Genomic DNA, 16,888 nt, shown 5'->3' with positions numbered 1-16,888 from the left:
TTTAGTTGAATATAAAAACAAAAAATATTTAATTTTTTTTTACATTTTAATACTTAATATAAATAAAATATCATAAAAACAAACAACCTAATATTTAACACTATTAAACAATAAAGTTGTATTTAGAATTAAATAAAAAAAAAAACTCACCTAAGTATTATCTAAAATAATATTTTCGGACAAAGCTAGATAATATCTTCTAAAGATTATAATACACTAACTCAAAAACTCTCATTTTTATAACATACACAAGGGGAAAATGAAATTGTAGAAAAAAGAAATTAATACGAATCAATTGCAAAAAATATCTCAAGGTTTCTTCTCCTGGAGCCACAAGATATGGAGAAGCCATTAAGAATTGAAAATAGAAGACAAATAAATGGAAATAAGGCAAGCCATTCAACAATATGGGCTCAAGTACTATTCTTGGGGTAAATGATAATCCTGGAAAACAACATTTAACAGCAGCTTCACAAAACATAGTGCGATTGGCTGCAATTGTGCAATGTGATCCAAGTCAACAAAATCATCAAATATTAACCTAAAAAATTTTAGGCTTCTTGATACAAGCTTTGAATTGTTCCCTGACAACTCAATCACAGGTATTTCTGCAACATCAAAATTATTCACACAATGGACCTATTCAAGACAGCTCTTCAACTGAAAAGTGCCTCTTTTTTTCTTTTTTTTTTCTTTTGACAGATTTGTTAAGCACAAGTTCTGGTATTTATACAGCCACAAAGAGAATCTAGAAGTAAAAAATAAATAAATAAATAAAAATAGAGATGGGGTTGTCAATGCGAGTGCTCATATATGAACCACAAAAGCAATCTGATATCTTCTCGTAATGGTAGCCTCTAGGCTCAAAAGCCATCCTAGCTGAGATAATAGGCTTTATGTTTTTATACTCAGCTTTGGTTTCCTTTCTGGTAAAGCATGAAATTCAATTCATGATAACAAAATTGACCACAAATATGCTACTAGAGTTCATAGTCAAAGAAAGAATTTCATTTGATCACTACAACTTGATGATACAAGCTCACTTAAGGAACTAAACATCTGCTTTGAATATCAATGCCGATAAGGTGAAAGAACCGTTAAAAGATGTGAATTAGTCTGGGATGAAGGTACTAAAACACCTAAAAAGGGAAGGTAAGACAAGAAAATTTGAAAATTGTACTGCACCTATGGAAATATGGCAAGTTGACAACTAGCTGTTTCAAGGGGCAGAAATGGAAAGGGTGTATGACAAGAAAACAGGAAGGAAAAAGGAAAATTTGTTCATAAGTGGCAATGATGCAACATGATTCTGCATAACTCAGACTAAAGTAGTTTGATCTATGCATTGCTCCCAGTAAAAATTGGAATATAATATGATTATTGTGAAGATTTGGCTTTTAATAGACTCAAACTGCAAGGTAAAACTATCATCATCGACCTCAATAATTGGAGTTAGGGCACTAGTCTACAAATGAGGAAAAAAACAAATGTTATTTTAAATGAAGAAAGAAACTGTGAAAAGGCAAAAGAGTTTCTAAAAAGGCTGCGGAATTCAAATGGGTGCTCACAAGTCACAAGTAAGCAAATGGAGTAATAATTTCAGGAACAGTAGTTTCTATGCTTGGCACAAAAATAAAAGATTTAAAAAAGGAGAATCATCAGTGCTGGGATCAAAGATTCCAAGGCCAATCTATTTGATAGGTTAGGCTTACCTAGTGTTCCCCCCATTCAAACTGTCATCCCCATGTCCACTTTCCTCCCTCTTCCGTAGCATCTCTCCCGAACAAGCCTGAGCTCCCCCCAGGCCCCTACCCAACACTAACACGAGGCTGCACAGTGGCATGGTCCAGCGAGTTGATTCTCCTTACATGTTACCAACCTTGATCTCACTGGAAAATCCATCATGCTCAACGTCGTTAGACCAGGGTCCAGGTACCTGCCCACTGAACAAAGCCTTCTGAAAATCACGTGCCCAGTAGAACCCACTAATATGACTCCGTACTTCTAGGCTTAGTCACCACTCAAATCTGGTCCGATTAGAATACATGGGGACCTGCTAATACTACTACAGGTGCACCTAAGATCCCAAAGTGCTCCATTGAAATGAATACTAATGTTATCAAATAAGCCAGTAATGTATAATCAATCTATTAATCGTGATTCCATGTCCCTCTTAATAACTCTCTCTATGATGGGGCAAATCCTTGAAATTATTGAAGGTAGTTTAATAAAGGGGATCCCAAACCCAGAAAACATATCATTCTGAAGATGACCTGTCATGAGGGCCCCATTAAACTGACTGCCCTCTTCACTTAGCCGCACTCAGCTCTAAACTCAGTAGGGGCCGGCCCGATAATTGCTCCTGGATGAGGATTGTACACAAACTGGCAGACAGTGAATACGCACAAATTAATTACTTGCTCAGTAATCTCCAGTAGAAAAAAGACAGCCGTATAGGCATTGCCTTCTGAAGAAATTCGTCGCCGATCACGATGTACAAGATATCTTTTCCGTCGAATAGCAATAATATTCTAAATAAGGCAGTGAAGAAAAGGTCAAAATGAGGTCCTATCTTGAGAAAAGTAATATAAGATATGTGCGATGTTAACTTTCTTGTAACTTGTCATCAACTAGCGAACCCAAAAGGTACAGCCAAGGGGGGGAAAAAAATCCTAAAACACAAGCAAGAGAAAATTTTAGACGGTCTTAAGCCTCAGCACTGAATATTTGTGGCTATGCCACCCAAAACCTTTCCTTTAAATCCTCCTCTCTACCCTTCATCTCCTTGGCCTCTTCTACACCTTTTCTTTTGCTTAGCTTCACAAAACAAAAAGAGAAGCTGCTCAAGCACTCCCTTTCACTCTCTCTCGCTCTCTCTCTCTCTCTCTCTCTCTCCCCCCAACTCAAAAAAATTATGGGCTCATTCTCTTATAGCTTCTTTAGATTGAAGAACACTATATTCTTCAGAATTTTCATGATTTTGTTCTTGAGCAGTATCACTCATCGAATGAACCTTTGCTCCAACCTTCCTCTAGCAGACCCAAGTTTGCCCAACTTGGGTTCATCCTATGTTCTTTCTTCATTGAAAACAATCCATCTAGACGGCCACTTCAACTTCGACAATATTTATCATGCAGCCAATGATTTTGGCAACAGACACCATTACCTTCCATCGGCAATTCTACATCCAAAATCAGTTTCTGATATTTCCTCCACAATAAAGCATATATTTGAAATGGGTCCAGCAACAGAACTAACCATTGCCGCTAGAGGCCATGGTCACTCTGTCCAAGGTCAAGCACAGGCCCATCGAGGTGTAGTCGTCAACATGGAATCACTTCAGGCACCCAAAACGATAGTTCACACCGGGAAGATGCCTTATGCAGATGTTTCTGGCGGGGAGCTGTGGATAAATATTCTGCATGAGTCTCTTAAACACGGCCTTGCACCCAAATCCTGGACAGATTATCTTCATCTGACAGTCGGGGGCACTCTGTCAAATGCAGGAATTAGTGGGCAAGCATTCCGGCATGGACCACAGATCAATAACGTCTACCAGCTGGAAGTTGTCACAGGTATATTTAAGCAAATCTTTCGTGCTTCCTCTGGTACACAAATTTACCGTACAATTTGCCCGAAACCATAGCCCAGCATAGGATTTAAGAGAAATACGTGTCATTACACCCAAAGGTTGAGGGTGTTTTGGTAATTCTACTGTTCTAATTTTGGTGGAATGGCAAAAACCAAGAAGAAAAACACAATTATAAAGTATGTTCGGTACCACATCCAAAAATATAAACAGGAGAATTATTTTGGATGCAGGGAAAGGAGACATAATTACCTGTTCAGAGACGCAGAATGCAGACCTATTTTATGGAGTTCTTGGAGGATTGGGACAGTTCGGCATCATCACCCGTGCTAGAATTTCTCTTGAACCAGCACCCAAGATGGTAAAATGCTTCTGAAATTGTTCAAAATACAGAAATGCCAGGTACCCAGGTATGCCCATCTTACAGCATAAATCTTTCATCTTTGACAGGTGAAATGGATTAGAGTGCTCTATTCAGAATTCTCCATTTTTTCCAAGGACCAAGAACACTTGATATCTTTCAAGAATTCGTTTGACTATATTGAAGGATTTGTTATAATAAACAGAACTGGCCTGCTTAATACCTGGAGATCTTCCTTCAATCCTGGAGAACCACTTCAAGCAAGCCAGTTCAATTCAGATGGAAGAACTCTCTACTGCCTGGAAATGGCCAAATACTTTAACCCAGATGAGACCCATATTGTGAACCAGGTCAGACCATCCATGAAAAAACTACTTGACATCATGATACTTCTATACAATATGCAGATTTATGAAGTTGTCCTAGCTAAACTCTATTTCCTATTACAGGTAATCGAGAGCTTGCTGTCTGAATTGAGTTATATTCCATCCACACTTTTCCTATCGGAAGTTCCATATGTGGACTTCTTGGATAGAGTACATGTCTCTGAGATAAAACTCCGTGCGAAAGGATTATGGGAAGTGCCTCACCCATGGTTGAATCTTCTCATTCCCAAAAGCAGAATTCACGATTTTGCCAAAGAAGTCTTTGGGAACATTCTCAGAGACACTGGCAATGGTCCTATACTCATCTACCCAGTTAACAAATCCAAGTACTTATTTACTAAACTTACTCTCCACAAAGGTTCTTGGACATATACCCTTGACTTGATTTTTGCTCCTTCTCTTATTGCAGGTGGAACAATAGAACATCTTTGGTTACTCCACAAGAAGATATTTTCTACCTAGTGGCATTCCTATCCTCTGCAGTACCATCTTCCACAGGAACAGATGGCTTAGAGCATATTTTAACACAAAACGAAAGGATACTTGATTTCTGTGAAGGGGCCCGTCTGGGGATGAAGCAATATCTGCCCCATTACAGCACTCAGGATAAGTGGCAAGCCCACTTTGGCCCTAAATGGGAAGTTTTCGTAAAGAGGAAATCAACGTATGACCCCTTAGCAATCCTTGCTCCAGGGCAGAGAATCTTCCAAAAAGCAACATCCTTCTCATGGAGCAGGATTCTCGCATAAGCACATAATTCAAAAAAGGCCTTTAAGGCATATGGAGAAAAAGCCAGAAAGCCTGAAACTGTACATTAATAATAATTTAGTTTAAAAGTTTCTTGGATGTCCCATGTCCGCAACAATTATTAGCATAAAATAAGAGGGCTGTGAGCTATATGACATTCTTTTGAAAAACTCAGGTAAAAAGTTCAAATATACAAGAAGCAGCTTTAGTTGTAGAAAGGAGTTATTAACATAAGCATCATACAGGGCATTTCTAGTCATATTCATAAACTAAAAAAACAGCCACACTAAATTAAATAATGATTCCATAGACAAGATGTGACACTATGGTTATATTTGATTCCCGCAAAATATCAAGGAAAGAAAAATAAATGTAAAGGAAATGGTTTTGGTTTTCTCATGTTTAGTTTCACTATAAATTTTTAAAAAAATAAATAAATATAATTAAAATTAGTTAGAAATTTATATATTTTAAAATTATTTAATCTTTATATAATAGGTGAAATTAAGTGAAATGAGTTTGAAGAAATATATAAAAATAATTTATTAATTTTAAATCTATTTTTTATTTTTTTTCATTTTTTCTTTCCTTCCACTTTTCTTCTTTATTTTCTTTCCCTCACATTTTCCCTCAAATTTTCCGAGAACCAAACATAGCCTATATCTCCCAAATCATACCAAATAATACTAACAGAGAGGTGAGACTATCCACCAAATAATCATAACAGAAAGATGGTACTACTGGATAAAATAAGCCCAAACCATATGTTGACATATTATTAACATACCTCAAAGTTTTAAAAGCAGGTATACCAACGGAGTTAATTCCAAACAACTCAATATATGGTAACAACAGAAATCATCCTGACTTTGTAGTCTCTGTCCAGCCAAGACCTGGTCTGTATATATCACCCTGTGGTTCTTCATAGTCTCGGGCATCACGGAGAGAAGCTTCAAAGTCAGTTGAGTCACTTGCAACAGGAAGAAAGCTGCTAATGTCATCTCTAGCCCCAAATCCTCCAGCCCTTATAACATCATCAGGTGTTATGGAGGCCTCCATGTTTACTTCCCCAGAAGTATCCATATCTTCATTAGCTCCACCTTGCACAATATTTTCTCCACTTTTAGAATCAACTATTTTAACTTGCAAAACATTCTCTGAAGAACCTGGATTCTGCTCCCCTTGCACATTCATCTTGGTATAATCAGATTCAGCAACTTCATTCCTCATGTTGTTTTCATTCTTATCTGGGCCATTCAACATGCAGCCCACTCAATTTGAAGAATAAATGCCAAAACAAGCAGTAAAAATTTTTCACTAAGAATGAAACACTAAAATTTATTCTCCTGCAATTTAGAAGAAGAATATAGAGGAATGTGTCATTAAATCAGACAAATATTTCAATTACATGATGAAATACAGCTATTTAGGGGAGTGGAACAATTACTTCAAATTGATTCATTTATTTCGAAAATGGACAATTTTGTGTGGAATTTAAAAACCTGGATAGAACTAGCTATTAACATCTTTGTATAAAATGCATTCCAGGTAAAACCAAGGAACAAGTGAATACTATGACTTTGGATGCTTATATTCATCCAAGTGATTTGTAGATAAACAATATGATCTTCTACAATGTATTTAAATCACGAACAATCCAATCTTTATCTATTTTAAATTAAAATAAAAAAATAAAAAATACTTCTACAATCATATTATGTAACTACAAGAGCAGCCCCTTGCAATATATGTCTTTCACCTACCCATGTAGAAGACTTAATGCTTTGCCTTCACCTACTTTCCAAAAAAATATAGTGAGATATTATTTCCATGTTCACTCTCCTTTGCAGTCATCTTATAAAAATTTCATACATAGTAAAAAATGTAAGCATCAAGTAAGAAAGTATTAAGTTTCTTTTTGCATGCCAAATAGATATTCAAGCAGTTGTGGTGTTAAAACCCTTCAGGTGGTCATTTCTAATATTAACAAATTGTTCACATCTAAGCACTAATTTTGATAAGTAGATGAAGATATTTTGACTTTTTTCATGCTACTCAATATCTTTAACTACATCATTCCAAAATTATTCAGTGTGAACAGCCTGTCTTTTAATTTTAGCCACTCCTCTAACCTTAGGTTACACATAGGTTAACCATATTTCCTTACCTCCAAATAAAATTTAGCTCATTACTGTTGATTAAGAGGATCTATTCTTGAAATGATGGGCATGTTAGGATTGCCAAAAAAGAAAATAGAGACATAAATCGACTCCATCTGTATTTTGCATTCCAATTAAAATGCTGTACAAGGTTGAGAGCCAAGTTTAGGAAGTAATACAAGTATATTTTCATATTAAAAAAGATAACCATGCATTAGTATCAAAGAACTACATCTGATTCGAAGCACGTTGTCGAGTTTGCCTTTTTACTTCATGTCTATCCTCCACTTGCCAAGGTTGGTCAAATTAAGGTTGGAGCAAATTCAAATGAATTTTCTGTGGGGTGATGGGGCTCTTGAGCGAAAACCTCATTTGGTAAGGTGGGCGACCATTTGTTCAGATAAAAGAAAAAGAGGATTGGGAGTTAAGAGTCTTGTTTTTCTTAATAAGGCTCTCCTTGGCAAATGGAGTTGACACTTTGCGAATAAGAGAGAGGCCTTTTGGAATCAAGTAATAAAGAGGAAGTATGGGGAGGAACGAGGTGGATAGTGTTCTTACGAAGTAAGGGAGGGGTATGGTGTAGGGTTGTGGAAAGCAATTAGAATGCTTTGGCACCTCGTTAGTAGTAGAATTTCCTTTGTGGTGGGCAATGGGCAGAGGGTGAGTTTTTGGAGGGATAAGTGGTGTGGGGATACACCCTTGTGTGATTTTTTCCCCTTTTTATTTGCCTTAACTGTTTCCAAAGAGGCTTGAGTGATGTTTGGAATGTCTCAGAAGGTGGGGGGAGTTGGAGTCCTTGCTTCACTAGACCTTTCAATGATTGGGAGGTAGATGAGGTGGAAAGCCTTTTGTTATGTCTATGTACGAAGAAAGTGAATATGGATGAGGAGGATAGGGTGCAGTGGACGACAACGTAGAGTGTCAAATTCTTTGTAAAATCTCTCTACAAAGTCTTAAAACCGGACTCTTCAGTTTATTTCCCAATGAAGATCATTTGAAATTCCTATGTGCACCCAAAAGTAAACTTCTTTGCTTGGGAGGCCTCGTGGGGAAAAGCTTTAACTTTGGACCAAATCCAAAAACGGGGTTCGGCTTTAGCAAATAGGTGTTATCTTTGTCAAACAAATGAGGAATCCATAGATCACTTACTTCTCCATTATATAAAGACAAGGGCTTTGTAAGAGATTTTTTTACTCTTTATGGAGTTTCATGGGTGTTTTCTTCTTTGGTTAGGGAAATCCTTATGAGTTGGAATGGGTCTTTTGTGGGTAAAAAACACAAAAAAGTTTGGAGAGTAGGTCCTTTATGCATTTTTTGGACAATTTGGAAAGCCAAAAACAAAATTGCCTTTGAAGACGACGTGCTATCCATCCAAAGGCTAAAAGGTTCTTTTGTGTACTTATTATGGTCGGAGACTAAAATGTTTATAAAAGATGGTCCTTCGATGTTAATTGATTTCATTGATTGGGTGGGTTTTTTTTTAGGGAGGGGTTGTCCCTTGTATATCCTTTTGGACAGTTTTTTGTTTCATCTATAAGGGGGTGAGCGTATTTTTTTATATATCACAAGCCGCTATTTTAGCACCTCATTTTAATACAAATACTCAAATACTCTTCTTTACTTATCAAAAAAAAAAAGTATCAAAGAACTACATTTTTATGAATATTCAAATTTTTAAGCAAAATAAAACAGATATCCTAACTTTCCTCTTTAGTGGCATATAGGTCCCTTTCTTCACAACATTGAGAACCAACATTCAAGCATTACATTGGAAAACCTGTCACTGTATAAGATCTTTGATTCCAATAAAAGCGACCTCCACTTACATTCAGCCTCTACAGATTTAACCTGTTTACTACATATTCATAAGATAAATCGAGTGTTCATGTTGACAGTTAGCACTTTAAAAGGGCCAAACCACTTCAACCTGGAACTCCTATAAAAACAGTAATTGCTATGGCAAAGAGCTTCAAAATGAACAATTGTAAATTCAAATAAAGTTAGTACCATGCAAAATTTCACCCGAGTTGTACTCCATGATGAATCAAAACCTGACTAAGATAGGAAGCACCCCAAATGTCTTGTAATTTCTTTGTGGCTTTAAGAACCTCCAAAAACTCTTCCAGAAAAACCTAACAATACAATAATTCTGTTCATATTTGAAGTACAACATATTCTAGTTATAGATAAATCCAGGTAAAATGACAAGTAACTTCAAAGGTGAGCAAGTATAAACAAAAGTACAAAATAAGCGACATCGATATTTGCAATGCGAGAAAAATGATATTAGGTTGTGATTAATGAGTGACAAGAAGACATTTCCACTGCACTAGTTACAAGCAGTAAATATAAAAGAAAGTCATCACTACTTCAAAATTAAGAATCAGTGATTATTTATCTTTTCTCTTGCAATGTCACAAATGAAAGACATTGTACTTTCAAGAACCCTTCCATCTAAATCCACAATACACATGATTCAACATAAACAATGCTTGCTTTATTGCAACTGGTATTTCCATTACAAGATTGAGAACCAAAAATAGAGTTCCAAAATATGTCTAGAGACAATGTCATGCATCCAGGACCCAAGAAAATGACATAGCAATTTATCAACTTTAGCAGTTTGAGTCTGTTAGAAATCTTGTGTCCAATGATGTTGTATTTTTGTAATCTTGGAAGTTATTTGTGGTTTTTAGGAATAAAATTTGAGTCTGTATGGTTCACTTTGTTCAATGTCAAGCTTAACAGTTGATCAACAGGAGTCATAACCGGTCTAGCATCCAACAAACCAATTGCTTCCAGCAGATAAGCACCCTATTCCTTTAGACAACATGAATTCCATTATTTAGTACAACGATATGATCCCCTCAGAAAGTACTGGCTTTACTAAAGATCTTTTGCATCAAAGAGCTAGTTCAGATGAGCCTCCACAGGATTATTGCCAGTTCATTACTAACAGGAGTCATAACTGATCTAGCATCCAACAAACCAATTGCTTCCAGCAGATAAGCAACCTATTCCTTTAGACAACATGAATTCCATTATTTAGTACAACAATATGATCCCCTCAGAAAGTACTGGCTTTACTAAAGATCTTTCGCATCAAAGAGCTAGTCCAGATGAGCCTCCACAGGATTATTGCCAGTTCATTACTCTTTTGGCAACAATGTTATAAACGTACATAAGCAAATAATAACCCACTCTACCTCTCAAATAGAAAAGTACAATGATCTGAGGAGGTAATGGAGGAAATGCATTTCAGATTTCCAGCAAGTGAAGGGCCAACATTTTAGAGAGACACAGAAAGAAGATCTCTGACAGGGTTAAGACAAGCCACTTCTTTTATTTCCATATTTGTTTATCTATCAAAAAGTATAGTTAAGGAACATGTTAAAATGTTAATGGAGGGACAGTTCATTGGAAGTAATAGTTTTGGCTTGTGGCAGTCAATGGTTCAGTTTTATAATTTTACTAGGACCATGCGAGAAGTTAAGGAAAGGACAAAGATTAGGGCTGTTTTGGGGATTTGGGCATCCATTCTCGTCCAATGAAGAAGAAAGCTTAAAGGGTTGGAGGACTTTGATTCAAGTGAAGATTGCAGGGAGACTCTCTCAAGTTTCTTACTTACTAAGATTCCATTGCACAGAATTTCTGTTCTAAGAAACTACCTTTTGGAAGTTTCATTGTGGGAATAGTAAGTGCCAACTCGCTATCACATTTGAGTCTTATTCTATGCTTTGAGTGCCATCTTCTAGGTCTTCAGATAAGTTTCAATTGTATTCACATAACAGAGTTTTAGGTTTCAGGTTTTGCATTACATTTGGAATTTTTGGTATGATCTTTGGTGGGTTTAAGAAAAATTTATGTTGTGTATGATTTTCAGGGGGCAAGGTCTTCATATCTTAAGCACCAACTCAATGAGAGTTTCGAGATTGAGAGTTTTTGCAATCTTAGTTCATGATCGTTTAATTTAACATCTCCTTTCCTGATATTAGCACAGGGCCAAACAAAATACATCTTGTGTTCATTGTGTCTTGATGTTCACCATAGCTTTCTTGTCAAACCTATCCAATTCCAAGTTCTTCACATAACAATACACTTAGGATTGTATTAAAATATTCTAAACCCCAAAATCCAATAAATTAAAATAAAATAACCCACAGTCAATGAAATAATTTTGAATTCCATATTTAAATTTCAAACGCAAATGCATGCATCCAAATGCAGCCTAATTTGACATAAAAATTGTACACAAATTCCTGCTCAATTAGTCATCAAATGTCAGCAATGCCCGTTTAAGATCGGGGACCATTCAACAAACGTAGCACTGCTAACATAAAATTAAATATATATATATAGTATAAACCACCAAACTCTCCATAGTAAGAAAAAAATGGCAACAGCATCAGTGCATACGATAGCAAAATTAAGGAATATTCTTTCTCCGTTTGGTTGCCGAGAAAACAGGACACTTGATTAGTCCGCTCTCCAAGAAAAAAAGAACGAGGGAAGAGGAGAAGAAACAATAAATAACAACGCTCTCCACTCAACATAGCCTAATACCAGCAATTGACTTGATTAAGTTGGGTCGTTCACTTTTTACCTCCTTTTTTAAAACCAAAACAAGAACCCTCGGACTTCGCCTTTTTTTCCTCTTCCATTTTCTCAACAACCAAACAAGACGGAAAAATCTAGGGTTTTGAAAGGAAAAATAGAAAGTACCTGAGACGATGGAGCCGAATCGTTTCATGTATATATTTTACCACCCTTTTCTGTGTGGTGATGATAGCTTCTTCTTTATGTATATTATTCGGTGTTGTACGTGCAACACACGTGTACCTGAGCCCTACTTGACACGCGTGTCCGAATGATTTCGCGTTTATGCAACGCTGGCGATGTTGCATTGGTCCATTGCTCTACTCCCAGGCGGTAAAAATTTTAATTACATTTTGCTGAGCCTAATTTTGATTAAGGCTTTTTCACATTTAACACTTTTGTTAACAGTGTTTCCATTTATTCCCTGTCCCGGAGAGAATGACTTGCAGCATGTTTGGCCACTGTTTTTTAAAATAGTTTTTTCCTCTAAAAAATAAAACAAAAATATATATTTGACAATTAAAAAATAAATAATCTTTTTTATTCTTAAATTTAAAAAATATAATATTTTCATATAACATCCTTTAATTATTTTTTAAATCATTTTTAAAACTAATCATACAAATAAGAAGAATAAAATAGTACACATAAAAGTTCTATTTGAAATAATATTTTAAGTTCTTAAATAGAGTTTTATTGTAAAAAAAAATCGTAAAATAGTTTTTAAAAACTCTTCTAAAAAATTGTTTTTCAAAATGATATTAGAAAACACTTCCCCATAGTGAATATATATATATATATAATTTTTTTTAAAAAAAGTTGCATTAACTTTTATAAAAAATACAAAAATTCCTAGAAGTTTGCATTAAAAAAATGAATGATTGAAAAAATTTGTAATATCAAAAAAAAATTACTACCTCAAATTTTTATAAATTTTAACATGGTATTTAAAAACACAAGGAAAGTCTATAATTGTTGTATAAAAGGTTGTACGTTTTATATATAATATATTTAAAAAAAACAAATATAAAATGTATCCACGGTGTTTCAATATAAATTAAAATAATTACTTCAATAGTATAGTTTGTAATATATTATAAAATAAAAAATAATTTTTTTAAAAAAATAACCTGCAAAGTAATTGTTTATCGATCCAACTAATTCTCCAAGTTTTTAAAAGCAATTCTTAAAAACTTGTCATACATCATTGTAATAAAGTATTTTCAATTACTTTTAACTCATTTTAAAATAATTTTGACCCAGACTTTACGAGCTTGAATTCCAACATAAATTCACTCTTCTCTCTCCTTAATTTTAAGCTTGAGGTTATATTATTTTGAGGCATTCCGGACAAATTTTCAAACTTTATTCTTGAATTATAATTTAAAAAGATTCATACAATAATAAAAATTTTCAAGTTCTTCAAATTACTTATTTTGGATTACAGATCCAATGATCCTTTTAAAGGGAATCCACTCTTTAACTCTCCAAGTGATCTGATACTTGACAATGCTTTACAAGATTTATAAGATGATTGAAAATTCATAATTTACAATTTTATTTGTCCAATTAGATATAAATAAAAAAACTAGGATTAATGTGCATTAAGATGATTTATGAGTTTTGTAACAAAATGCACTCAAACACACCCTCATAAAACTTAAAAAATATTTAAGAATAGTTTTGAACTTCATCCCCCTATAATTTTGAATTCCCCGACTCATGATATAGCAAGTACAAAAGCTTTGAAGAGTAGTTATATACCTAAACTAGTTGTCGACTAATCATACTTAAAATAAAACCATTTATTTCCACAACTCTTTTTATATCATAAAAATTGAGATTAACTAAATATTGGTTTAATGTTAAGTAAAATTACAATTACTTTCCTTTTCGTACCTGTATTAATCTTTACTTAACAATTTAGGACTCTAATTAATCAAATTATGACATCTTTCTTGTTTTTTATTGTTTGGTTATTTATGTCATGATCTTTAAATTTTCCAACACTAATTATTTGATTTTTAAATTTTCAAACATTATTTCTATTTAGTTTCAAAATTAAATGTTAGAATTTTGTATATATGTTTCTTTCATAAAACCAAAATTATAAAATTTTCTTATTAACTATATCTTTGATTTTTTTTTTCCTTAAAATTTTCTTATAAATTTTTTGTTCTTATTAATTATTATTAAAAACTCAATGTCCAATAAGGTAACAACTAGAAGGGTGAATGAATGTATTTAAAACAATTACAATATCAACTTTGAATATTATAATCAAATTTAAACCTATGAGATAAAGGATAAACAAAATATCCAAAACCAAACAAATATGCAACATTTTTACTTGAAAAAACCCACACTAAGAGACAAAACCCACAGAATTTAAGACCTCAAAACTAAATTTCCTATATGAGATAAAGTGACTCACAATCACTTAACTACTTTATTTTGAACACTTATTTTTTAGAACATGAAACTTAATTCACGTCTATCTGCAATACAATAATCTTCAATTATTCTAGTAAATACTCCTTAGTCTCACTAAAGGGATGTAGGTTTTCAAACAACTCAAAATTCAACACTTTGATTCGTACTTTAGAGATTGAGAACGGTAGGACAAGTTAAATTGAGTTTCTCTAAATATGTTCCTCAAAAACACTTTTAGGTAAGGTACACATCGGAAAAAAACTAGTGGAATCCGAATCGATTTAAAAATATATTTAATTAAAAACAATTTAGAAGCTTAAGAGTTTTAAAAGGGTTTGAAAATATTTCATATTTTAAATTAAAAAAGATTTAAAAAAAATTTCTTTTCAAAATTCTTAATTTTAAATTCTCAATTTAAAATTCATTTCCAAATTATTTTTATTATTTATAAATATATTTCTTTTTAAATTATCAATTTAAAACTTCTAATTTAACCTTACCTTATCAAAAACCTAAATTATCTTTATTATGACTTTTTAGTTGAACGGAACAACAACCATGAATTTTTAATGGAGAATAACTCATTATCTAAAAAGTTTTTGAAGCAATAACAAAATTGCCAACATACAATGTAAATTCATTGTCTTGACAATTTTCTCCATTGACAATTTTTGTAACAAAAAATTGTTATATAAATCCCCTCAAACTCTTATAATGAAGTTTACATAATATAGTAAACTCATCTAAAAAAAATTCGATGGAAGGCAATGTTGTAGTACGTACCTCCCAATCTTGTATCTTGCATACATAAAAACAACAATACCAAAAGTAAAGCATCGTGTGATATAAAATATAATCAAGGAAGCAAACTCAAAATTGTGAGGAACTACACTTAATGCATTGAACATTGTCGAGGAAGCAACACAGTACCGTAAGGAAAAAAAAAAAAACAAAATTCCCTAAGATGAAAATTCTCTCGCTGACTATATAATCATAAAGAAAGCCACTCAAGTGAAATCCCATTTAATATCCTCCCATTTTTTGTCACAAAATGGTCAAAGAAAGAAAAACAGGAAAAAACACAAGAGATATATGAATATATATAATCATAGGTTCTGGATACAACTTTTGAGGACTGAGAGCGCTTGAGCACCATCGCTTGAGTAATGAAACTAACGTTGGAGCGTTGGGATAGGCACTTGAGCACCTAAACTTGGACAGAAGGCTCTAAGGAGTAAAGACACTAAATAGTAAGTAAAGAAGCAAAAATACCAAAAAGATAGCAGTTAAAGACAGTGATAATTCAATAGATCAACTTCAGGTAAGATCAAATCCTAGAGTTTGCAAAATTAGAATAAAAAAGTAATAAAACAAGTAGAATTTGTTGAATTTATACATGATATATTCAATTCAATGAACACTTGCAACATGAATTAAATCTATGAAAGACTTAGGGTACCTCCAGCCATCGGATCAAGTTGTTGTAATCGGTTCAAGCTTTTGGTTTCCAAACTCTGATAATCTCCTATGGATGGTGTATTACTGAATAATGAAGACGGCAGATATCGAGTTCGGGACCATGAGAAATATATAACCGTGGCCTCCCATCATACCACGTTTCTGCAGACTTGCCACACCTTCCTTAAACGCAGCGGAAAAGTAGGATCATGGTGGAGGACGTGGGTGCTGGACCACTTCAGGATCACCCCTTCATGGTGGTGAACGTGGAGACGACGTGGGGTGATAACAGAATTCTCAAATAATATAGTTTAACCGAAACAAGAATGATATCCCAAATTAAAATAACAGAGTTAATCTCAATATAAGTTTAAAAACTCAATGCATAACTATTAGATTATAAGATAATCAATATAAAAACATATGTATTGATGTTTAAGGAAAAAATAACTTTCTATCTAATTCTATATTTTGAGATTGAATTCTTAGAAAAAAATCAAGTTATGGCTTTGGTCAAATTAAGAACATATCTAGTCAATTTATTCTAAGATCGTCATATTTCTGATTAACACAACATTGTTGATATACATATACATACACCACAACTTAACTCTCCTTTAATTTGATATTATCTTGATTATTGGAAAATATATAAAAGATGATCTTAACCAAAAACTCAAAATCTACTTAATTAGTTAAGATTTAGACATGATATTTAATCCTTCAAAAAAATTTAAAACTATTTAATTAGTTAAATTTAAGAAGATTTCCTTTTTATCAATTACAATTACCCGATGTAACTTTAGTTGATTTCCACTATACAAATATATTTAATTGTCTGGAATCTTATACATCAAAAGTGATTACTAGGTATCTTAAGAAAATTGACATCGAATCTTATAGATTTCATATATTTCTCTGTGTTAAAAACCCAAAATATTACATTTTATGCTAATAAGTCAAGTAATACAATGCCATTATATTTTTTTTTTCCTATATATATCTTATCTAAATGTGTTTTCTTGCTAACACATTAAGAGATACTCAACCTAACCTGACATTTAGGGCAAGTTAGATTGAATCTCTCTTAATGTGTTCTCAAAAAACACATTTAGGTAGGGTATATATAAGAAAAAAAAACTAATGACATTGGAATCAA

At 33.4% G+C, this 16,888-nt stretch overlaps 2 protein-coding genes across 3 annotated transcripts; one reads left to right on the top strand and one right to left on the bottom strand.

The window, feature by feature from the left end:
- Positions 1 to 2,353: 2,353 nt before the first annotated feature.
- LOC100260570 (cytokinin dehydrogenase 1) lies at positions 2,354 to 5,182 on the top strand. Its single transcript, XM_002284524.4, has 5 exons — positions 2,354 to 3,575; positions 3,823 to 3,950; positions 4,040 to 4,300; positions 4,400 to 4,662; positions 4,746 to 5,182. The coding sequence occupies exons 1-5, from the start codon at positions 2,915 to 2,917 to the stop codon at positions 5,083 to 5,085; spliced, it is 1,653 nt and encodes a 550-aa protein (XP_002284560.2). The 5' UTR covers positions 2,354 to 2,914; the 3' UTR covers positions 5,086 to 5,182.
- Positions 5,183 to 5,804: 622 nt separating this feature from the next.
- Positions 5,805 to 12,072, bottom strand: LOC100265785 (uncharacterized). Of its 2 annotated transcripts, none has more exons than XM_002284517.4 (3): positions 11,965 to 12,072; positions 9,250 to 9,374; positions 5,805 to 6,330 (listed from the first exon to the last, which is right to left on the bottom strand). In XM_002284517.4, exons 2-3 carry the CDS (start codon positions 9,278 to 9,280, stop codon positions 5,942 to 5,944), a joined length of 420 nt encoding a protein of 139 aa, XP_002284553.1. In that variant the 5' UTR covers positions 9,281 to 9,374; positions 11,965 to 12,072; the 3' UTR covers positions 5,805 to 5,941. The 2 variants fall into 2 exon arrangements, with proteins under 2 accessions (XP_002284553.1, XP_059595322.1); XM_059739339.1 differs by having other exon boundaries at positions 11,846 to 11,971.
- Positions 12,073 to 16,888: the final 4,816 nt, after the last annotated feature.

This window comes from Vitis vinifera, chromosome 8 (assembly GCF_030704535.1).
Source record: "Vitis vinifera cultivar Pinot Noir 40024 chromosome 8, ASM3070453v1".
Taxonomy (NCBI): Eukaryota; Viridiplantae; Streptophyta; class Magnoliopsida; order Vitales; family Vitaceae; genus Vitis; species Vitis vinifera.
The sequence above is the reverse complement of the archived record's forward strand: the minus strand, read 5'-3'. Positions and strand labels throughout refer to the sequence as shown.

Coding starts and splice junctions, on each gene's coding strand:
- LOC100260570 (XM_002284524.4), top strand. CDS start 2,915: ATGGGCTCATTCTCTTATAGCTTCTTTAGATTGAAGAACACTATATTC. Junction 3,576..3,822: donor CCAGCTGGAAGTTGTCACAG/GTATATTTAAGC, acceptor TTTTGGATGCAG/GGAAAGGAGACATAATTACC. Junction 4,301..4,399: donor AGACCCATATTGTGAACCAG/GTCAGACCATCC, acceptor TTCCTATTACAG/GTAATCGAGAGCTTGCTGTC.
- LOC100265785 (XM_002284517.4), bottom strand. CDS start 9,280: ATGGAGTACAACTCGGGTGAAATTTTGCATG. Junction 6,331..9,249: donor CTCGGGTGAAATTTTGCATG/GTACTAACTTTA, acceptor TGAATGGCCCAG/ATAAGAATGAAAACAACATG.